This window comes from Eriocheir sinensis, chromosome 5, assembly GCF_024679095.1.
Source record: "Eriocheir sinensis breed Jianghai 21 chromosome 5, ASM2467909v1, whole genome shotgun sequence".
Taxonomy (NCBI): Eukaryota; Metazoa; Arthropoda; class Malacostraca; order Decapoda; family Varunidae; genus Eriocheir; species Eriocheir sinensis.
In genome coordinates this window covers 23,277,282-23,301,129 of record NC_066513.1, presented here as the reverse complement: position 1 = coordinate 23,301,129, position 23,848 = coordinate 23,277,282, and the positions used below count along the sequence as shown (strand labels likewise).

General features: G+C 47.7%; 1 protein-coding gene across 2 annotated transcripts in view; it reads left to right on the top strand.

The window, feature by feature from the left end:
- The first annotated feature begins 19,504 nt into the window (after positions 1-19,504).
- LOC126985398 (centaurin-gamma-1A-like) overlaps positions 19,505-23,848 on the top strand; it is a 116,746-nt gene continuing 112,402 nt past the window's right edge. Inside the window, exon 1 of one of the 2 annotated variants that reach the window (XM_050840206.1) lies at positions 19,505-20,310. In XM_050840206.1, the coding sequence (XP_050696163.1) occupies positions 20,205-20,310 (106 nt within the window). In that variant the 5' untranslated portion in view covers positions 19,505-20,204. The remainder of the gene's footprint in view (positions 20,311-23,848) is intronic. The other variant, XM_050840215.1, reaches the window with a different exon arrangement.

Here is a 23,848-nt window from a genome sequence, read left to right as displayed (position 1 = left end):
GGGAGGTGGAGGAGGAGGAGGAGGATTTATAGTTGGTGATTTGGAGGATGTGGGGCAAGACCTTGACACAGAAAAAGGGGAGAGCACGACCCCCGCCCCCCGCCCCCCTTCTACCCCCCTTTACAGACGACACTTTAACTGGAGGAAGAGGAGGAGGAGGAGGAGGACAAAAATCACAAGAGCAGCAAAAAGAAGAGGAACACGAAGAGGACAAGTAGAAGAAGAGAAGAAAAGAAAATAAGGAAAAGACTTGAATATTAAAAGGAAGAGGAGGAAAAGGAGGAGGAGAGTGAACCGATATCAAGCAAGAGAAGAAAATAGATGGAATATAAAAAATAAAAAAAATATGAAAGAGACTGAAGAAGGCTTGAATATTAAAAGGAGGAAGAGGAGAATGAACCGATATCAAGCAAGAGAAGAAAATAAATGGAATATAAAAAAGATAATTATGAAAGAGACAAGAGATGGGAGAGGAAAAGATAGATAAAGGAAACTGGAAGAAGAGGAAAAACATGGAAACTTGGAAGAGCGACAAAACTCCTGTCAATGTCTGCCCTGCGTCGCCTCTCTTCCTCTCTTCTTTTCTCCTCTTCTTAAAGTTTACGGGATAGTTTAGAGTTAAAAAAAAGATAGAGTGATCGACGCTACTGAACTTATCCTTGAATATATAAAAACCTGTATCAAGTCCCCTCCTAGTCGTCTTTTTTTCCAGCGTGAAGTGGTTGAGTCGCTTGAGTCCTTATCCATACCGCTGTGCCTTAAGAACGGTACCTAGCATATTCGTATTCCAAGGAGGATAAAGAAGAGGAGGAGGAGGAGGACTGCAGGGGCTGAATGAGTTATGCAAGGAGGATGAAGAAAAGGAGGAGGAGGAAGACTGCAGGGGCTTATTGAGTTATACAAGGAGGATGAAGAAAAGGAGGAGGACTGCAGGGGCTCATTGAGTTATGCAAGGAGGAGGAGGACTGCAGGGACCTAATGAGAGGAAAGAAAGAGAAGGAAGCGAATAACAGGAAGTGGAGGAAAGAAATTTATGCAGGGATCGTAGAGAAGGGGTTAAGGAGGGGGAGGGAAAGCGATAATTACCCAAGACAGTCCAAGGAAGAGAGAGAAAGACAGACAAACAGACACAGACGTCCGCCGAGCCTCACAATGCCAAAGGAAGTTAGTGATTAACGCGAGAAACTTCCTTGAGAGAGAGAGAGAGAGAGAGAGAGAGAGAGAGAGAGAGAGAGAGAGAGAGAGAGAGAGAGAGAGAGAGAGAGAGAGAGAGAGAGAGAGAGAGAGAGGCTAATGACGAGTGTGGAAAGAAAAGTTAAATTCAAAGTGAGAAAATTTTACAGAGAGAGAGAGAGAGAGAGAGAGAGAGAGAGAGAGAGAGAGAGAGAGGAGGTATGTTTTTTCTCCCCCTCTCACTCTCGCAAGCTAGGGAAAGGAAATCACTTAAATCCAGGTGTGTTGTTGCAAGTGGCCAGGTGTTTCCCGCGCGCAGGTGTGACTCCGTATTACCTGTCTGGGCGCGAGCAACGAAAATAAATAAATAAAGCATAAATAGATAATATGAGGAAAAACACACACTGACTATAGGCGAGTTTTGTTTAGATGTTGAATCAAGGGGGAAAATATTTGTGCTTGAATTGATAGTTTTTTATTCCCTGGGGTTTTTGTTTGTTATGAGATTTAATTTGTTTGTTTTTATTTTGATTACTCTGTGTGTGTGTATGTGTGTGTGTGTGTGAGAGAGAGAGAGAGAGAGAGAGAGAGAGAGAGAGGATCAGGGTGGAGACTAAAGGGTGCGCATGGCCCCCTCTCTCTCTCTCTCACTCACACACACACACACACACACACACACACACACACACACACACTGTTTTTCCCTCGGGATATGAGAAACTGCAGTTGAAAGGGGGGGGGTGAGATGCCTCCCCCCTCCCTCCCTCTCCCCTGCCCTCCAAACTCCCACCCTCCCCTACCATTCCCCTTTCCTCCCCATTGCCTCCCTCCCCCCTTCCCTTTCCCAGGATTCACAGCGGTATTGTTACTAAGCTGTTCTAAGCCCTTAGCCGACTAACTGACAGGCTGAGTAACTGACTGACGTAGCGACTGATTAACTGACTGGCAACTGACCGAGTGATTGACTGACTGACTGACTGGCTGCTTGATAGGATGAGTGACTAACTGGCTAACTGAAAATCAAACTCCCTACTTGACTGACTGACTGACTGAGCGACTGATTGACTGACTGAGTGGCCGGCTAACTGTGTAACTAACTAACTGGCATAACAATCAACATACGGACTAATTAACTGACTGAGTGATCGACAGTGAAATAAAATAAGAAATAACTCATTGACTGACTGACAAACTGAGTGACTGACTGACTAATTTTTTTGCTTAATAATCAACATACAAACTATTTAACTGACTGGGTGACTGACAATGACAAATTTTTTTGGCATAATAATCAACAAACTATTTAACTGACTGGGTGACTGACAAAGCGAGACAAAAAGCCATAACTAAATGGACCGACTGGCTGACTCGTGTGGCGGAAGCTGAGTGGCTGAGTGGCTGAGTGGCGCGCTCCCTCACCTTTGCATCATCCAGGCATTTGCTCACCCTGAATAATTAACACACACACACACACACACACACACACACACACACACACACACACACACACAGCGGCAACCTTTACTGTCATGTGTTCTCCCCTCTCTTGCCCGAGGCTGAAGAGGAGGAGGAGGAGGCGGTGGTGTGGGCTGAATGAGATGAGAAGAGAGAAAGATGTGTAAAGAGAAGCAGAGAATGAGGAGATATTGCGTGAGGGAGGAGATATAACATATAATGAAACTGCGAAATGAAGAAGATACATGAATAGGAATTGAGGGAGAGGAGGGAATAAAAGCGGACAAAAGGAGAATAGAAGAAAAAGAAGGTTGAAAGACATGATTAAGAAGGAAGGAAAGATAAAAGGAAATGTAATAAAGGATAACTAGAAAGAAAAAACATGGAAAGAAGGAAAGAAAAAATATGTATAAAAAGTGAAAAATGCTAGTGAATGAGTATCGGAATTAGAGAGAGAGAGAGAGAGAGAGAGAGAGAGAGAGAGAGAGAGAGAGAGAGAGAGAGAGAGAGAGCAGATTGGTATTGGGAATCCATAAACACAGCTCAAGCAATGGTGCAAACGAGAGCAAACACTCTCTCTCTCTCTCTTTTTCCACCCCCCCTCCCCCTTAGTCGTACCCAAACTGCACACTTACACTTCGCTTTTTTACACACACACACACACACACACACACACACACACACACACACACACACACACACACACCTTTTCGCCGCCCCGGGTCACGTCTCCCTCAAATCTGACCCCTTTTTTTCTCCTTGTTTTTTGGGGGGGGGGTGGGGGGGAGGAAGGGGGACGAGGGGAGACTTGAGAAATTACCGGGCTTAGCAAACTCGGCTTTCCGCGGACTTTTTGAGGGATTGTGGAAGTTGTGTTTGTTTTGCTTTAAAGATTTAGCGAGAAGGATGAGAGGAGGAGGAGGCAGAGGAGGAGGAGGAGGAGGAGGAGGAACGTAAGAGAGAGAGAAAAGAAAGAAGAGGAAGCGGAAATGAAAGTTTGTGATGCTGTACGTGTGCGTGTGTGTGTGTGTGTGTGTGTGTGTGTGTGTGCATTTGCGTGTTTTGTGTACGTGTGTGTGCATGAAATAATTAGATAACGCAGTGGGAGCAAGGAGGGGAGGCAAGGCGAGGGGGCCGGGGTCGAGGGGTGAGGGGAAGGGAGGGGATTAGCAGCTGGTTGACAGAGGGGAATGAACGTGATTGTACCCGCGTCTTGGGGATTAGTCTGTCGTCACTGGTTGTCTGGGGATGATTGGGGCATGCGTGTCACCCCCCTTCCCCTCACTTCCCCCTTTCCCTCATTTTCCCCTCATTCAACTTTCCCTCAACTCATTCTTTTTCATGTCCCCGTTTTCCTTTTTCTTCTGCTTTCCCCTTATTTCCTATCATACCCTTCCCCTATTTTTCCTTTTATATGAGTTTACCCTCACTTTTTTTTTCTTTTTCTTTTTCATTCATTCAACTTTTCCTCACCTCACATTATTCTTTTCACGTCCCAGTTTTCTTTTTTCTCTTCTTTTCCCGTTTTCATCGTTTCCATTATCCCCTTTCCTCTTTCTTTTCCCGTCATCTAAGTTCCCCTCACTGTCTTTTTCCTCTCTTCATTCATCCCCATCTTTCTCTTCCTCTTTTTCCCCTTTTCTTCCTTCCTTTCTTACCCTTCCCTTTCTATTCCCATCATCCTTTTTCTTTCCTCCATTTTCCTCGATCTTCATTTTCTTGTGTCCTTTCCCGTCTCTCTCTCTCTCTCTCTCTCTCTCTCTCTCTCTCTCTCACCTGGGGGAAGCACAGGTGGGGAGGAATTTGCCTCATCGTGGATTCAGTCGCCGTCTGCCAACACTTACGAGGAGAGAACGAAGGCAATCCTCCTCCTCCTCCTCTTCTTCTTTCTCCTTTTGCTCCTCTTCCTTCGACTACTTTCGTCCTCCTGCGCTTGCTTTCAGATACGTTTTTTTTCTTCTTTTTTTTTCTTTTTTTGTGTGTGTTTGGGGGGGGGGTTGCGTGTGTGTGTGTATGTGTGTGTGTGTGTGTGTGTGTGTGTGTGTGTGTGTGTGTGTGTGTGTGTGTGTGTTGACTGTAGCTGTGTTTTAAGAGAGAGAGAGAGAGAGAGAGAGAGAGAGAGAGAGAGAGAGAGAGAGAGAGACCTTGGACCTTGCATAAAGAAACAGACACAAACGACGCACTCCAGCCGGTCGCGTCGGGCTCCCGTGACATTGCACTTTCCTGGGAGTGAGGTGATAAGAGCCCAATATACGTGATGCAATATACAGCCGTGGTCAAAGTAAAAGATCGGCCTTTATTAGGAATTACCGAAGTGAGGGGATTTTCCCTTTACAGATAATGAAATTGGTGATATGCAGATAATGTTTTGGGGGGACCATGTAGGCCACGCGCAGCTAAAACGTGTGCTCCTATAGTCCGTTCAAGTCCGACCCAAGCTGACAACATAAACCTTAGCGTGTTTCCAAGTTGAGTGCTGATTGGCTGCTGCAATGGCTTCCAAGTTTTCTTTAACCTCTGTTTGTGTTTATCTCACGCAGCACTTTTTTGCCAATCTGCACTGTACTTACCAACACGCTTAGGTTTATGTTGTCAGCTCGGGTCAGACTTCAGTGAACAGACTTTAGTTTATATAGAGACAGATAGAACGGTGCCATGACATGTGTTGCGGAGAGAGACAGCAATTCAGGGCACTCTATCGCATATGCCAGAGTGTCTTTCTCTTTTACCTTATATAGTTTGCATCTTTGAAGAGTGACATTGTAGGTACCCCCCCTCCCCCCCACCCCCACCCCACACATACACTTTTATATCCTCTCCTAAAACTAACCCCCATTGATCCTTGAAATTAGAGCAGATTCTCATTGGCCTCGTTTCTCTTTCCCTTCGTTCCCTCTCCCCCTCCTCCCCCTTATCTATCTTTCCTCCACCCCTTTGATCCCTCTTCCCTCCCTCCATCTCTCCGTGACCCAGTTTCCTCGTCCGTGAGCATCAGATCTGTACCCTTTCTCCCTCCCTCAATTCATCTCTTCTTCCTTTCATCTTTCATCTTTTTTTCATACTGTTCTTTCCCTTGCTTCTATATTTTGTCCTTTTCCATCTTCTCCGTGTTGTTTCTCCCTTCTTCTCCCTTTTCCCTTACTTCAAAATCACTGCTTTATCTCATCTCTTCTTCATTTCATCTCTCCTCTTTTTCATTTTGTCCTTTCCCTTCCTTCATTTTTTTTGTTCTTTTCCATCATCTCATTTCTCTCCGTGTTGCTTCTCCCTTCTTTTCCCTTCTCCTTTACTCTCCCAAGTCACTCCCTTATCTCATCTGTTCTTCCTTTCATCTTTCCTCTTTTTCATTTTGTTCTTTCCCTTTCCTAACTTTTTTGTCTTTTTCCATCTTCTCATTTCTCTCTCCGTGTTGCTTCTTCCTTCTTTCTCCCTTCTCCGTTTCCCTCCTTTACTCTTCCGAATCATTGTGCGTGTTTTATCCCACTATCCCCCCCCCCCCCCCTTTTTTTTTTTTCATTTTCTTTGGTAGTGACAGTTGGATGTATTGTTTTGTTTTGTTTTGTGTTTCTATTTTCCCTTTAACTGAAAACAGACACCCTTATATTGTTGTGTGTTTACGTCGAAACAAATAACCTTGTCACTCGCGCTGGAAACAACAAACAAACGATGATGACGATGATGGTAGAAGAAGGGATAGAAGAAGGACGGGCAATAATAGTGGTGGTGATGATAATGGTGGCGTGACAATAATAATGATGGGATGAATAAAAGGGAAGGAAGATGGCGGTGATGATAGTAATGATGGATGTGGAAAGGAAGAGGAGGAGACTGATATTGATGACGATGATGATGATGATGATGATGATGATGCATATATAACTCGTAGTGGTAACCAAGGACGCGTAGAATGAATATGAAAAAGAAAATGAAGGATAGAGATAGAAGAGGAGGAGGAGGAGGAGGACAAAGACGAGAACCTGAACGAGACGAGAACGAGATCAAGGAGGAGGAAGAGGAGGTGGAAGAGGAGGAGGAGGAGGACAAAGACGAGAACCTGAACGAGACGAGAACGAGATCAAGGAGGAGGAAGAGGAGGTGGAGGACAAAGACGAGAACGAGATCAAGGAGGAGGAAGAGGAGGAGGAGGAGGAGGATAATGAAAGAAGTAATGAAGAAAGTCAAGGAAAATAAGAGAGATGAGGAAGGTTAGATGAAGAGGGAGTAAAAGAAGAGGCAAACAGAGGAAATATGAGAAGAAAGTAAGAAAAAAGATGGAGGTTGAGCATGAAGAGGTGATGATAGAGAGAGAGAGAGAGAGAGAGAGAGAGAGAGAGAGAGAGAGAGAGAGAGAGAGAGAGAGAGAGACTTCCCCTTCCTCTTTTCAATCACTCCCCAGTTTCATTCACCACTCTCCTTCTCCTGCCTTCTCTCTCTTCATCTCTCCCTCCCTCTTTTCTTTCCCCTCTTTCCCCCTCTTCCTGCTCCCTTCCCCTTTCCTTTCCCCTGCTTTCCCTCTCCCTTACCCTGCTTTTCCCTCTCTTCCCCTCACGATAACCAGGCACACACACACGCACACACGCACGAACCAGTATGCAAAACCCTAATTACCCTCATTAAAGGTTGTAAATATTCCGCAAAATGAAGGGAAATAGATTAATACATTCGGTTCCCCCAATACCTGCTCACAACACACCTGCCCGCCGCCCGCCCCGTGATTGTGTTTGTGGGTTTGTATTGATTGCCTTACCTGTGAACACCTTAACCCTCACTCCTTCCCCTCACCCCCTCCTCCCCTCACCCCTGCCCTGTTTCCCCTTTTTCATGTACCAGTTTTCCTTTCCCTTCCCTTCACTTTTCTCCTCCTTCTATCATGTCTCTCCCCATCCCCTTCTTTGCAAACATCCTCTCCCCACCCCTCCTTCCTCTCTCCCCTCACACATCACCTCCCTCATATGCACCCCCCGCCTACCACCCCTTCACCCCTCCCTCCCTTCTCCCCCACATCACCTCCCCTTACAACCCCAATACAAAAACCACCACTATCACCCCTCAGCCTCCCCTTCTTTCCCTTCGCTCGCCCCTTCTCTCCCTTCGCCCCCCCCCTTCTCTCCCTTCGTCTCCCCCCCTTCTCCCTTCGTTCACCCCTTCTCTCCCTTCGTCCCCCCCGCTTTCTCTCCCTTCGCCCCCCCCCCCCCCTTCTCTCCCTTCGTTCGCCCCTTCTCTCCCTTTCCCCCTCGTCGCTCCGAGCCACAACTGCCTGATGCACGTGGTGGTTGTTGGGGTGGGGGTGGGGGGGGGGGGGTCACGTGATGTCAACAACACGTGGGTAGGTCACGTGCTGCCCTGCCCAGGAACCACGCACACAGATGTTAATGTTGCCCTCCCTTCCTTTTTTTTTCATCTTGTTTTTCTTTCTTTCCTCCTTTCCTCTTCCCCTAATCTTTCTTTCTGCCCCATCATAACGTGAAAGAGGAAGGAAGAAGAGGGAAGAGGTGAGGAGGAAGAAGTGAAGAGTGAAGGAAGGAAGGAAATAATAAGAAAAGGCTAAGAGTGAAGGAAAGGAGGAAGGAGAAGGAAGTGGAAAGTGAGAGAGGAAGAGGAAGAAGGGAAGGAAGAGGAAGTGATGAGTGAAGGAAGGGGCAAACGGTACGAGAGGAAGGGAGGAAGGAAGGAAGGAGAAATGATACAATTGGGAAGAAGAAGAGGAAGAAAGGAAATGAGTGAAGGAAGATGCAGTTAAGAGAGAGGGAGACCAAATAGTAAAAAAGAAAAAAAAAGAAAGGAAGAAGAGGAGGAAGTCTAAGGTGGGAGGAAGGAAGGAAGAAGTGAAACATTTGGGAAAAAGAGGAAGGAAGGAAAGGAGTGAAGGAAGATGCAGTAAAGAGAGAGAAAAGAGCAAATAGTAAAAAAAAAAAAAAGAAAGAAAGAGGAGGAAGTCTAAAGTTACTTGGGAAGCAGAGGAAGAAGGAAAGACTTGTAAGCATAACAAGGAAGAAGTGAAGATGGAAGGAACAAACGGTAAGATATGAAGGAAGGAAGGAAGGAGAAATTAAAATGTCTGAGAAGAAGAGTAATGAAGAGTTAGTGAAAGAGGGAAGGATAAAATGAAGAGTTATGGAAGGAGGGAAGGAGGAGGAAGAGTGTAGATAGGAAGGAAGGGAAAAGTGAAACGGTTGAGAAGAGGGAGGAGAGAGAGGAAGGAAGAAAGAACAAGAGAAAGGGAGGAAGGAAGGAGAAGGTCAGACCGAGGAACATCTTGGCTTAGTTTCGCCAAGTTCCCTCAAACAAGCCGCTCCTTCAACAGCCCTGGCGATGGACGGCTCGGTGGGCTGATGATTGTTTTATTAATGGCTTGGCGAAGGAGGAGGAGGAGGAGGAGAAAATGAAACGAATAAGAAGGGAAGGACGAAAGGGAAGGGAGAAGGACAAGAGGACGAAAGCAAGGAAGGCAGGCAGGAAGGAAAGGATAAATAGAAGGAAGAAAGTAAAAGAGGGAGGAAGAACAAGAGGAATAAAGCAAGGAAGGAAGAAAGTAAAGGAGGGAGGAAGAAAAAGAGGAATAAAGCAAGGAAGGATAAATAGAAGGAAGAAAATAAAAGAAAGGCGGAAGGAACGTTAAATAATTAGGTAGGAAAGAAGAAAAGAATTAAGACAGGAAAAAAGACAGAACAGTTTAGAACGAGAGGAAAAGCAAGAAAAGAATAGAAGATTATGAAACAAAATTTGAGAGAACCTTAACAAGAACAACAAGAAATGGCTGAAAAGATGCTAAAATTAGTATCACACGACCCACGAAGAACAGGGAAGTGAGGAAAGGGTTGATAAAGCTAATGAGGATAATGACAGTGGAAAAGAAAAGAGGAGGAGAGCAATAAGGACTTAGTAAGGATGAGAAGGAAGAGGAGGAGGAGGAGGAGGAGGATTACTAAGGGTTAATTGTCATCGCCTTAATTAATGGTCGAGAATTTTGTTTACTTAATTTGCGGTCCGTTAAATGGCTTGTGTGTGTGTGTGTGTGTGTGTGTGTGTGTGTGTGTAATTGCGTTATGTCTGCTATTTTGCTTTAGCCAGATTTATTTTATTTCGCTTGACTGTTTATGATTGAGAGAGAGAGAGAGAGAGAGAGAGAGAGAGAGAGAGAGAGAGAGAGAGAGAGAGAGAGAGAGAGGATGAAATATAGGAAGCAGTTGCCAATAACGAAAGAAGGAAGGGAAGGAAAGGCACATGAAGGAGTAGAGAGGAGCAGGAGAATAGGAAGGATGGACAGAGTAAAAGAAGGAGGGAGTAAAGGAATAAGAGAAGTAGAGCAACCCGGATCACCACGTTGCCTGCTGCTAAAGGAAAGGAAGAACATTTACATATGAACATGGTGATCGCTTTTCATGGGTGAGGAGACACAAGCAAATGGAGGAGTGAGGTGACCCTTCCCTCCATCCCTCCCTCCATCCCTCCCTCCTTCTTTCCCTCCTGCCCCACCCTTCTTTCCTCCCGTCCCACCATATTGCATAACTGAGCCAGATGTCTTTCCCAGTGGAACAGGAATTTGTCTGCCCACAGCCCACGTCTGGGAGAAAAGGGAGGAAGGGAGAGAAGGGGGGGAGGGTTGTGTGCGAGGCGTGGTGGTTTTGGTGGTGGTGGTGTTGGTGGTAGTGGTGGTTGTAGTGGTTGAGTAGTAGCAGTAGTGGTTGGAGTTGGAATGGATGAAGACGGAGAGGAAGTTGAAGAGGAAGAGGAGTAGAAAAAAAAAAGATGAGGAGGAGGAGGAGAAAAAGAAAAGAAAGAAAATGAGAAATAAAAGTAACGGTGTTCACTTCCAACCAATCATTTCATTCACAAAAACAAAACAAAAAACATCACTGACAACCCCCCCCCCTCCCTCCCCTAAAAAAAATCCTCAAAACACTACTTAAAAGCAGCACAGGTGTAGCTTACGTAATTAACCTGATCACCACCTGGAGCGGCGTGCATCTCGTGTGTGTGTGTGTGTGTGTGTGTGTGTGCACCGCGTGAGGAGTACCGCGTGGTGTGGCGGCCAGGGTGCACCGGTTGTGTTCGGGAGGAGGAGGAGGTAGAAAGAAGGGGTAGGAAGAAGGGAGAGGAGGAAGTAGGAGGGAGGAGGGCGAAGAATCATGGGAGAGAACATAGCAGGAGGCAGACATTAGGGGGAGGAGGAAGGAGGAAGAGGAAGAAGAGTGGAGTGATTGGAATGAAGAGGCGAACGAGGAAGAAGAGGGAATGACCGGGGAGAGTAGTTTGAGGGGAAGGAGAAGAGAAAGAGAAGACAGGAGTGTGCGGAAGAAGCTAAAGAGAAGGAAGAGAAAAAGGAGAAGAAGAGAGAGATAAAGAGAAAACTGACCGCTTCTTGACCATACTCTGCCGACGGAGGAGGAGGAGGAGGAGGAGAAAGTGGGGAGAGGAGGGAGAGAAAGGGAAGGGCAGAAAAGAACCGCCTGCAATTTGTATTATCCAAGCCCTGCCTCTCCCATACGTCAGGAAGGTGGTTGTGCGGGAGAAAAATTTACCTGATTCTGATTGAGCCGGACAGGTAAGGGGGGCAGCATGTGGTTGCCCCCCTCCGCCCCACCTGCCCCGTTCTTACCTTTCCACTGATTTCTCTTCTTTCCCCCTTCACCTGCCTCCTCTTCTTCCTCCTCCTCCTCCTCCTCCTCCCCTTGCTACCCTTAGACATGCATTATTCCCTCCCTCAATGCTTCCCTTTCCCTTGTTGTTATCCCTCTCCTCCTCCTCTTCGTCCTCCCCCCTTCCGATGTGCTTTCCCAGTGTGTGTGTGTGCGTGTTGGGGGGGGGGGGAAGAAGGGTGAGGGCGCCAGAACAGGTAACAGAACACCGCCCTGTTTACTGTTATGGGAAAGCAAACAACCCACAAACAGGATACATCATCACCACCACCACCACCACCACCACCACCACCACCACCACCACCACCACCACCACCACCACCACCACTACCACCATTACCACCATCACCACCACCACCACCATCACCACCACCACTACCACCATTACCACCATCACCACCATCAGCACCACCACCGCCACCATCACCATCGTCACCACCACCATCACCACCACCACCATCACCACCACCACTACCACCATTACCACCATCACCACCACCATCACCACCACCACTACCACCATTACCACCACCACCACCACCACCACCACCACCACCACCATTACCACCATCACCATCACCATCGTCACCACCGCCACCACCACCATCACCACGACCACCAATAACACAAACACAACCTAGACTCCTCTATTTTCTAAACGTTTCTCTTACTTTCTCTTTCTCCGATGGTAAAATTATTACTATTATTATTATTATTATTATTATTATTACTAGTAGTAGTAGGAGGAGGAGGAGTAGGAGGAGAGAGAGAGAGAGAGAGAGAGAGAGAGAGAGAGAGAGAGAGAGAGAGAGAGAGAGAGAGAGAGAGAGAGAGAGAGAGAGAAAGCAGGTGGGAATATGCATTACTGGTAAACGCGGGAGAAGGAAGGAGGAGGAGGAAGAGGAAGAAGAGGAAAGAGCTGGACTAGACGGGTGAGAGAGAGAGAGAGAGAGAGAGAGAGAGAGAGAGAGAGAGAGAGAGAGAGAGAGAGAGAGAGAGAGAGAGACGGGGGGGAGGGGGGGCGGAGTGTCTGGCGGGGCTCTAGACGGTCAAGCATCGATGTACTTTTTGCATTAGCGAGTCTTCATGTTGCTGGGGTGAATGCTTTCCTGGGGGGGGAGGGCCAGGGGAAGGGGAAGGGGAAGGGGGTGCTAGACGGGGCAGGTGGCGGGGCGGGGCGGGGCGAGACGGGTGTTCCTGTCCAGTAGCTCTCCCACGATTTCAAAGGGGTAGAGTCGGTATAGACGGAGGCTGCAGGAGCGGTTAGGAGAGCAGCAAGGAGGAGGGAAGGAGAGGAGGGAGGAAGGAAAAGTGGAAAGGGAGGGAGGAAGGAATATAGGAAAGATGGTAAGAAAATGAAAGAAGGAGAAGGAAACGTAAGAAGAGAGGAAAGAAGCATGGATGGGAGATAGGTTAGTGCTGTATGAGACGAAGGAGGGAGGAAGGGAAGGTGAGGAGGCTGTGATGGAAAGAAATAAGGAAAGAAGGAGAAGGAAATGTAAAAAGAAAGGAAAGAAGTATGAATGGGAGATAGGTTAGTGCTGTGTCCAATAAGTAAAAGACAAAGGAGGGAGGAAGGGAAGGTAAGGAGGCTGTTATGGAAAGAAGTAGAGAAGTAAGGAAGGAAAGAAGGAAGATTATATAGAGTAAGAAAGGAGGGAAGAATGTAAACAGAAAAAAGAGGAAAGAAAAGGACAGTCTCTTCGCTTTGTCCACCTCTTCCTTCTTCCTTTCAATATTATCCTCCTCCTCCTTTTCCTTTTCCTCCTCCTCCTCCTCCTCCTGTTGCCTCCTGTTTCCTGTTCCGCCTTATCGTCTCGCCGTCTCTCCCATCGTCTCGTCTCGTTGCCATGAACACCTGCACACACACACACACACACACACACACACACACACACAGAGAGAGAGAGAGAGAGAGAGAGAGAGAGAGAGAGAGAGAGAGAGAGAGAGAGAGAGAGAGAGAGAGAGAGAGAGTCCCCCCTCCCTCTACTGGACACTAAACAAGGTGGGTTCTCTTTGCAGCATCCGTTGTCAAGGATGCTAAATTTTCTCTCCACACCCTCCCCTCCCCTTCCCTCCCCTTACCTTCCCCTCCCCTTACCTTCCCCTCCCCTACCCTTACCTTCCCCTCCCTTCCCCTTCCCCTCCCCTACCCTCCCCTCCCCATACCTTCCCCTCCCCTTTCCTTCCCCTCCCCTCCCCTTCCCCTCCCCTTACCTTCCCCTTCCTTAACCTTCCACTCTCCCTACCTTCCACTCCCTTTACCTTCCCCTCCCCTTCCCTTCCCTCCACATTCATCTTCCTTTCCTCTCTGCTATCCTCCCCTTCCCTATTTTACCCTTCCCTTTACCTTCATCTACCTCCCATTCCCAACCCTTCCCTTTCCCTATCTTCCCCTTCTCACTTATATCCCCCCTCTCCCTCTTCTAACCACCCCTTTCCTACTATCCCTCCCTTCCCCTTCATTCCTCTTCTCCCCCTCCCCTCCTCCACTTCCCTTCTCTTCTCTCTTCTCCCATCATCACCCCCTTCCCCCTGTCCTCCCCTTCTTTAAACCTACAGTTACTCAACTTTCACCAAATCTTCCCTAAACTTTCCCCTTTCCATCCCGTAATTTTCCCTCCTAATTTTCTCCTTTCCCTTCCCTTAACCACTATCTCCTTTCCCCTCCTCAACTCCTTTTCTCTCCCTTTACCTTCTCTCTACTTTATCATTCCCCTATCTCATCCATTATCTTCTCTCCCCTCCTCACCACTTCTCTCATTTTCTCTTCTGTATCTGTCTATCTCCTCTCCTCTTCTCTTCTCTTCTCCTTTGTCACCCTTACGCATCCCTCCCATCTCCTCTCCATTTCACCTTCATCTCCTCCATCCTCACCTCCCCATCCCTCCCCTTCTCATGGTAATGGTAACTTAAGCTCAGTCCTCAGGTGTGTAGCCAGTTGAACTAATTACCTGTATTTGTCTTCCAGGTGAGCTACGACAGGTGAAGATGCGGTAGAGGTGAAGGTGCTGGTGAGTACTGACTGTGTGGAAGGTGAGGGGAAGGTGAGAAGAGAAGATGGGAGGAAGGAGTGAGATTAATGTTTGTGTAGGTTTGATAAGGAACAGAAGAAGGAAAGGATAGGAGAAAAGGTGAAGGAAAGGAATGGAAAGGAAGGGAAGGGAATGTAAATGAAAATGAAAAGATAGGAAGGGGATGAGAAAGAAAGGGTAGGAAATGTACAGAAAAGGAAAAAGAAAGAAAAGGGAGAAAAGGAAGGAAGGGGGTGAAGAGAAAAAAAAGAATAATGAAAAGATAGGAAGGGGGTAAGAAAGAAATGGTAGGAAATGTACAGAAAAGGAAAAAAAAGAAAGGGGAGGAAAGGAATGGAAGGGGATGAAGAGAAAAAAAAAAGGAAAGAAAAAGATAAAGTAGAAAAGTATAAAAAGAAATATAAGAAACAAGCATAAAATATTCGTAGGAAAGATAAGTATGATATAAACCGCAAAGAATAAGTGTAACGTACAAATATGATATTCAAGTATAGAAAAGACGGGGTAAAATAATACACCCAACATAGCGTGGAGGAAGTTGGAGGAGGAGGAGGAGAATGCGGTTGGAGGAATAGGAAGAGGAGGAGTTTGCGGGTGAAGGAGAAATAGAAGGAGGAGGAGTATGCACGGTTGGAGGAGGAAGGAGAGAGAGAGAGAGAGAGAGAGAGAGAGAGAGAGAGAGAGAGAGAGAGAGAGAGAGAGAGAGAGAGAGAGAGAGAGAGAGACAGAAGAGAGAGAGAGAGAGAGAGAGAGAGAGAGAGAGAGAGAGAGAGAGAGAGAGAGAGAGAGAGAGAGAGAGAGAGAGAGAGAGAGAGAGAGAGAGAGAGAGAGAGAGAGAGAGAGAGAGAGAGTTCAAGGAGATAACTAACCTCCCTGTAACATGACCTCGGCAGGCAAGGTCAGTAACCCTGCCACCACGTGTGACCTCCAGCCCTCACCTTTACCCTGCCCCCCTTTCCCCCCTGGTGTCTCCTGTCCTGCCCTGCTCTGTCTTCTCCTGTCCTCCCCTTCGGCCTTGTCCTCCCCTTATCCTCTGTCCTCATGGGTCACGGTAAGAGAAGAAAGGAATGAGAATGAGAAAGATAACTAGGAAGAAGAGAGATAAGTAAAAGAGATGGTAGGAAGAGGAGAAAAATGATTAATAACGAGGAGGGGGAGAGGAAGAGAGAATGAGGAGATAAATTATAACAAAGATAATTAGAAGAAAAAGAATAATGAGAAGAAAACAAGTTACCAGGAAGAAGAAGGTTATGTAAGAGAAAGGATAGAAGGAAATAAGTTTAATAAGAAGTAGTATAAAAATAAATCATAAGATAACAATGAGGAGGGGAAAGATAATGATGGGAGGAGGAGTATGACAAGTAGGAAGGAAGGAAGAAGTGAGAGAGAATGGTATGTGAGATAATATAAGTGAACTGAATAGAAGTAGAAACAATGAGGAAGAGGAAGAATAGGAGAGAGGAAATGCTCAGGACGAGGACTTGAAGGAGGAGGAGGAGGAGGAGGAAGGAGAGGTAGAAGGTGCCGTCACAACTCTCCTTGGCACTTAGAGAATGGCACTTCATATAAAGGGCGTAAAAACAAACAAATTTCACCAGTTTGTTTTGAGGTGGAATTAAAAGTCCCTTAAAATCATCCCTTTAGGCTCCTAGTAATGGGCGTCTTGTAATAAGGTCCTTTAGTCATCTTTTTTCCCCTTAGTTATTTTTTCATTCATCACCCTCTCTTCTTTATCTTCTTCTTCTTCTCTGTGTTTTCTCTCCAAGGTTAAGTAAAAAGAAAACGTCAGGAAGAAAAGTTTTACACGTATTTTCTTTCGAGTATATGTGCGCACGAGTGAAGCCATAATGTGTGTGTGTGTGTGTGTGTGTGTGTGTGTGTGTGTGTGTGTGTGTGTGTGTGTGTCAACCTTGACACGTGAGTAAGCGAGCTATTGAGTGAATGAGTGAGTGAGTGACGCAAAGAAAGAATGACTCATGAAATGTTTAAATCAGCAGAGAGAGAGAGAGAGAGAGAGAGATGCATTGTGGGAGGATGCTGCTCTTAGTGGCTGCGACGGCGCCCTACCCCACCATTCTCTCTCTCTCTCTCTCTCTCATCCCCTGCAACGCATTCCACACATACCCGCCACGTGACCTCATCCTCCCCTCACTGTGTCTGTCTGTCTCTCTTCCCCGCCCCCGCTCCCCTCTCGCCCCCCCCCCCCCACCCCCACTCCTCTCGCTTCCCCTCTCCCTTCCCTTCTCTAGTCTCTCCGTTCTCGCTCCTCCCTCCCTCCTTCTCCCTTGCCTCTCTTTACTTCCCCTTCCCTCTTTCTCTCTCTCGGCTTCTCTCCATCATCTGTCTTTCATTTACTCTTCTATCCTCTTCCTCTTTTCCTTCCCCTTCCTTTCTTCACCTCTTTCTCCTTCCCCTCTTTCCCTCTCTGCCATTCCCCTCGCTCTTTTCCTTCTTCCTCATTACCTCCCCATTTTCCTTCTCTCTCTCTCTCTCTCTCTCTCTCTCTCTCTCTCTCTCTCTCTCTCTCTCTACGCATGTCTCCTCTCTCCCCCCATTCTCCTCTCCCTCTCCCCTCTTCCTCTCCTTCCGCTCTCCTCTCTTCCCATCTCCTAATTTGGGTATTCCTCTTCTCTTATGAGTCTTAGTTGATGGGTGGTGATGGTGGTGGTGGTGGTGATGATAGTGGTGGTGATAGATAGTGGTGCTTGTTGTGGTGTCAAGTGGTAGACTGCGGTGTCGTGTGTGTGTGTGTGTGTGTGTGTGTGTGGGCGCGCGTGTGTGTTACATGTACACTAATTCTTTCCTTGTGTTTCCCACGGGGCAAATGTTTCGTGTGTGTGTGTGTGTGTTTGTGTCCAAAACGAAGACTGATGGCGCGGTAGAAACAACAGATTTATGGAGAGAGAGAGAGAGAGAGAGAGAGAGAGAGAGAGAGAGAGAGAGAGAGAGATTTGTGAGCGTCAGTCAGTCACATCACATCCCTACCTCTTCCTCCTCCTCCTCCACCAACACCTCCTCCGCCTCCTCCTCCTCCAACACCTCCTCCACTCATTCTTCACTTTTCTTATCACATTAGCATTTAAATTGTATGATATTCGTCAGAGTTAATTAAAGAATATACCCAACCTCCTCCTCCTCCTCCTCTCCTTCCTCCTCCTCCATCATCTACTCTTCTTCCTCCACCAAAAGTAATTATATGCAAGGACCGAGAAGGAAAAAAAAAAAAAATCAGGCAGTGTGTCCTTTTGGTAATGAGAATATTTAAGCTTTCCCTGCAAATTAGTGAGAGTGGGACTGAGGCGGAGTGTGTAAAGAGGAGGCGGAAGGGAAACTGTGTGAAGGAAGGGGAAGGACACTAAAGGGAAGGGGAAGGAAGCTGTAGAAAGAAGAGTAAAGGGGTGGAAGCTGTATAAAGAGAGGGGGAAGGGGAGAATACGGGGAGTAAATCGTAAAGAAAGGGAGAGGGGAGGGCACTATAAAGAGAGGGGGAGGGAACTGTAAAAAGAGGGGAAGAGGGAGGAACTTTGAAGGGGGGAAGGGGGAAGAAACTGTATGGAGGAGGAACGGGGGAGAAAACAGTGGAGGAAACACTATGAAGAGGAGGAGAGGGTAGGAAACGGGGAGGGAAACTTTAATGACGGGAGGGAGATGCTGTATAGAAAATGAGAGGGGGAGGGGGAGGGGGGAGTAACGGGGGGGGGGGGGAGGGGCACTTACCTGTTCACGTGTTCTTGTGTTCACCTGTTAATCCTGATGTTTTGAAGTGCGTGTCGTCTTTACCTGGAGTGCGTGGAGAGGGTCTTACAGTGAGGGTATGGGAGTGCAAGGTATAGGAGAGCCAACCCCCTTCCCTATTCCCTCCATACACAAGGCTCCTTTCGCTTCACCCCTTTCCCCCTTCCGGTATCCTCATTCCCCTCTTCCATCATTCCACTTATTCAATCTCTACATGTATCTACATGTATCATCCTCCCCAAGTTCTCTCCCCTTCCTCTTCCTGCTTCTGCTACCATTCCTCTCCCCACCTTTCTCCAAGTTCTCTCCCCGTCCTGCTTCAGCTCCGCTCCTCTCCAATCCTAGCAACCATTTCTCATCATTTTCTCTCCCCTTTCCTATTCAGTCTCCCCTTCCCACTCCGTCCCCTTCCCCCTCCTTACCTTACCTAACCTCATCTCCTAACATCACCCAACCATCCAACTCTTCCTGTTCCTGCTCTTCCTCCTAACCACCATTTCCCTCTCCCCCTCCCCATTCAGTCCCCTCCCCCATTCCTTCGCCTTCCTACCCTACCTAACCTCCCCCTCTCCCAGCATCACCTACCTTTCCCACCCTCCCCACTCCTGCTCCTCGCCACTCCTTCATTCGCTCCCCATCATCACAGTCAGTCACCGTTTCCTTCCCATCACCTACCTTACCCATCCTTCCCTTCCCAGCATCTACCTTTCCCACCGCTCCCCTCACCTTGCTCCCATCTTCCTCCACTTCATACAGTCTCACCATCCATCTGTCTACCAACGACCTCCCCTCCATTCCCCCTCTTCCCCTCTCCTCCCCTTGCTTCCCGTGCCTAGGCCAAGGGGAAGGGCGGGAGGGGGGGGGGGCGGCAAAGGCTAATGGCTGGGCGGTTATTATGGTTTATTAGTCCTTTCGGGCGTCAAGTGAGGGACGTGTGATAGTTCTGTTCGGGAGGGTGGCGGTGCGCGTGCGCGGGCGAGTGGCGGTGGAGGTGAGGCTGGTGGTGGTGGTGGTGGAGGTGGTGAGGCTGGCTGAGGCGGGGCCACAGTGTACTCAGGGTTGCCAAGGTAGTGGTGGTGACCCGCTGACTTCCACGTCAAAAGTAGCCCAACTTGATAATGACGTAAAATTGTGCTTTGTTATATTGCCAGTACAGGAGACTCATCAAGGGCAGATTGAGATAAGGAAGAAGGTTTGCAAGGCGCCCCTCCGCTTAAAAGAAGACCAGAAGATGTCGATAAATAGAGCAATTTAGTACCGTGTTCTTGAAGCTGGTCCTTTGATTATTCTTATGAAGTAGAAAGGCTATTAAAGAAAGTCTGCAAAAAATAAGTAAAAAGGAAATAACTTGTAATGTTATATATAGAGAACTGAAGCTTAAGCAATTTTTTTCGTCGATGTTCGCCCGTTTACTTAATTTTTTACATTTCTAATCTACTAACCACGTGGGATTAAGTATCCCCAAACCCGTTACTAGTCTCCCGAGACCCCAAATCCATCCCACGGAGGACCATCCAAAACAGCCCAATCGTGTGGGAAAACATCGGCCTTGGCAACCCTGCCGGCTGCTGGGGGGGCGGCGAGCAGCGGCTGGCAGTCGTCCGCAGTCAGTGGTGTTGGTAGCATTCGCGTCGCTGCCCCGCTCAGTGGCTCCCTCGTCCCCCACCACCATGAGTCCCCGCCGCCGCCACCTGCCCACCCCCATACCCGCGGCCCCTGCCCGCCGTGTGCCCGTGGACGGATAGTTACCTCGGGGACTGAGACTTCGTGAACTGTGGATTGACCGCGAACCGTGAGTCGTGAATCGTGAGTGAGTGTTGCCCGCTGCGAGGAGACTCCGTGGAGGCTGCGTGCTGTGCTGCTCCCCATGTGAGGACACACTCAGGAACCTCATCGTGTATTCTAGTCAGACCAGCGGCACGTCCCCTCACACATACACACACACACACGTCCGTACGCCCACGCCCACACGCCCACATCCACGCCTGCGGTTCCTCTACTAGTCAGCCGTACGTGATGTCCATGCCCACGCCCCTCGCCTTGTTTAATACCCTTAACGTGTCCGTTTGCTTCGTGAACCCGTGAGAGCCGCCGGACACCAGTTGAGGCGTGCGTGTGACCCCCTGTGAGACTCCGGCCACAGACACCTCCGTCAGCCGCCGTCACCATGAAGTACGGGGACAACTTCGTGCGGTCGATGCGTCGCTCGCTGCGCATCAAGAAGAGCAAGAGCGTCACCATCACCAACAACAACACCATCAAGCGAAAGTCCGGTAAGCGAGAAAGGGGGAGAAATGGGGGGAAGGGGTTGTCCATGCAGAGGCGGCACGTGTCAAGCAGGGGAGGTGTTTTCATGTACACACACACACACACACACACACACACACACACACACACACACACACACCTTATCACGCCCCGTTTCGTTATCGTGAGGCAGAAGACACGACGGGGCGCCTAGGGTGGAGTGGGGAAGGGATGGGCGGGGGGGGGATATGTGGATGGATGAATGAGTGGAGGTGCCTGGAGTTGCTTGTTAGGGAGATGAGGGATGGGTGGAGGTGGTGGTGATGCTGATTGAGTGGAGGCGGGAGGTGGAGGGGCTACTGGTGATGGTGGTGGCGTGGAGTTACGGGACGTGGAGTGTGTGGGGTGTGGAAAGGATGGTGTGTGTGTGTGTGTGTGTGTGTGATAAGGAAGTAAGATAAAAACAACTAAAAGGAAAGTATGAAAGAAATGTATAAATTAAGTATTCTTTGATTAATAATTAAAGTATTCGTAATAAAAGTTCACGAAAAAGAAGAAATGTAACCAAATATTACACCAGATCAAACCAAACTAAACCAGCCCATCCCAACCCAAACCATGCAACCCAATCCCACCCAACCCAAACCATGCAACCCAATCCCACCCAACCCAAACCATGCAACCCAACCCAAACCAGTCCAACCCAACCCAAGTCAGTCCAGTCCAGCCCAACCCAACCCAAACCATGCAGCCCAACCCAAACCATGCAACCCAATCCAACCCAACCCATGCAACCCAACCCAACCCATGCAGCCCAACCCAAATCATGCAACCCAACCCAAACCAGTCCAGCCCAACCCAATCCTACCCAGTCCAACCCAACCCAACCCAACCCATCCCATCCCAACCTAACCCAACCCATCGCATCCCAACCTAACCCAACCCAAACCAGTCCAAGTCAGCCTGACCCAAACTCAACCCAATCCAATCTAATCCTATCTCACCTAAAATACTCTTGCACTCTACCCATGTAAACGAGACCTAGTATATATACACGTGGCGAGGGCCATGTAGTGAAGTGGAACGCGCCAGCAGGTGTGTCGAGGTGTGGAGCTGAACCGGCAGGTGTGTGGAGTGACGTTTTGCATCTGCCGTACATATGGTGATCGATGGTGTTGACGGTGGTGGTGAGGGTAGTGGTGATTCACTGTTCACATGTCATTACCATCGGTGTTGTGAGTGTGAGGGAGTGAATGACTGTGTAAGCGAGTGGATGAATGAGTGGTTGTGTACGTTAAGCGAATGTTTGTGAGTTAGTGAATGACGGAACGATTGTGGAAGCGAATGAGTGGTTACGTGAGTGAATGATTGTGTGAGTGGGTGGGTAAGTGAATGATTGCGTGAGGGAATGGCTGCATGAATGTAAATGAGTGAGCTAGTGAATGATTGTGTGAGGGAATGGCTGTATGAATGTAAATGAGTGAGTTAGTGAATAAGTGAATGATTGTGTGGCTGAAGGGGCAAGTAAAGTGTTAGTGAATGACTGAACGATTGTGTGACTGCATGACTGAGCGATTGTTGAAGCGAGTGAGTGAATGAGTGAGCATGTCAGTGAGTGAAGTTGGTGAATAAATGAAAATAACATGTTCCCTTTAAATTTCGTGCGTTTGCTAGTGTGTATTTCCTTAACGTCTTTTATAATTACGTAGCCTATATATAATTTCTAGGGAGTGAGTTTAGGAAAATGTCAAAGTGAAGGTTAGATTAAAGATAAACACCATTTGATATATTAGTATTTTTTTTACCCGGCGATGATGTAAAAAAATACCTGTTTAATGTTTTTTCCTTCAAGTGGATGATTCGAGTGACGAGGCCGTGCAGTTGACATGATAATTAAAGATAAACATCATTTGATATACTCGCTGATGACTCGACTGGCGGATGATTATGAAAATACATCAGCCTGTTTATTTCCCAATTAGACTTAAAAGATTGCCCATCAAACACATCCCGGTTAGTAATTATTTCTAGCGCTGAGTTAATAGCATCCAATTTCCGCGCACACTGAACAACAACTCACGTCTCTGTTAGCATTTCTTTCTCGCGTTTTACATTTCCATACATTTCACCTGGCGGCTTTATCACCTGGTTACCTGAGCCCTAGGTGTCTCGTTAGCTCCCGTGACTCACCACACACACACACACACACACACACACCGTACATATACACACACATCGTAAGCCTCCCTCCTTATTATTTACAAGGCTTCACCAACATTCTTCCTAAGTCTTGTAGTATGCCAGGAGTGACGTAGGTTTCTGTACTTAGTCTTACGTGTTACTAATTATACCGCTACTATTACAACATGAACTATTACCTCTACTACTATTACTACTACTTCTATTAAATGACTAATAATAATTGACATCACCTGAAGATAATACCTATTTTTTTTACCACCTGTGTGACGGAGAAAAAGGGCATTGTCACGCATTCAAGAGAGAGAGAGAGAGAGAGAGAGAGAGAGAGAGAGAGAGAGAGAGAGAGAGAGAGAGAGAGAAGTAAGCCAGACACAGTAATCTCACCTGACATCAAATTTATGTAAGAGAAACTGCAAAAAAGGAGCGGGCGAACTGGACGCCGCCCTTCCTCCTCCTCCTCCTCCTCCTCTTGCATCATCCGTTCTTTCCCATGTATTCCTGCGTCTCTTCCTCAGCTTTTTTTTTTTTTTTTTTTTTTTTTTTTTTTTTTCCTCCACCCATCTTCCACTTCTTCCTATTCTCACCTCTCTTCTCCATCTACTTCTTCACCCTGTTCTCTTTATATACCTTTTCTCTTCTACTGCTCCTTTTTCTTCATTTTCTTCATCTTCCTCTTCTCCTTCCTTTCCCACCCACTATCTCTGTACTCTTCTTCCTCTTCCTAATCTTTCACCTGCAAACCTTTTGTCTCTTTTCTTTCTCTTAACTGATGCTTTACCTCCTCCTCCTCCTCCTCCAGGGGTACACAAGGCCCCTTCCATTATGCAGCAGGGCAGAGTCATTTTTGGCATTTACCGAATAAGTGAAAACACGACCCCACGCGATGTATGTAGATCCTGTGTGCTGTGGCCTTGAGGAGGGGGGAGGGACAGGTGGGTGGAAGGGATGTGGAGGAGTGGAGAGGGCACGAGCATCAGTAACCTGCAAGAGGAAGAAGTGAAATTAGGAGGAAGATGAGCTGGAGGAGGAAGGAAGAGTGGAAGGGAAATGGTAGGAAGATAAGACAAGGGAAGAAGACAAGGTGGAAAGGTGGAGGAAGATGAGGTGGAAAAGGAAGAATAGGTGGGAGGGAGGTGAGTGGACGATAAGGCAGGGGAGGAGGAGGAGGTGGAAGGGAAATGGAGGAGAAGTGTGAGAAGGAGTAAGTGGAAGAGAGGAAGAATGGGAGGAAGATAAGGCAGGAGAGGAAGAGTGGGTGGAAGGAAGATGGAGGTGGAGGAGGAGGAAGAACATCAGTTACGAGAGGAAAGATTGAGGTGAGGTACCGGAAGATTACGAGGAGGGAAAGGAAGAGGAGGAGGA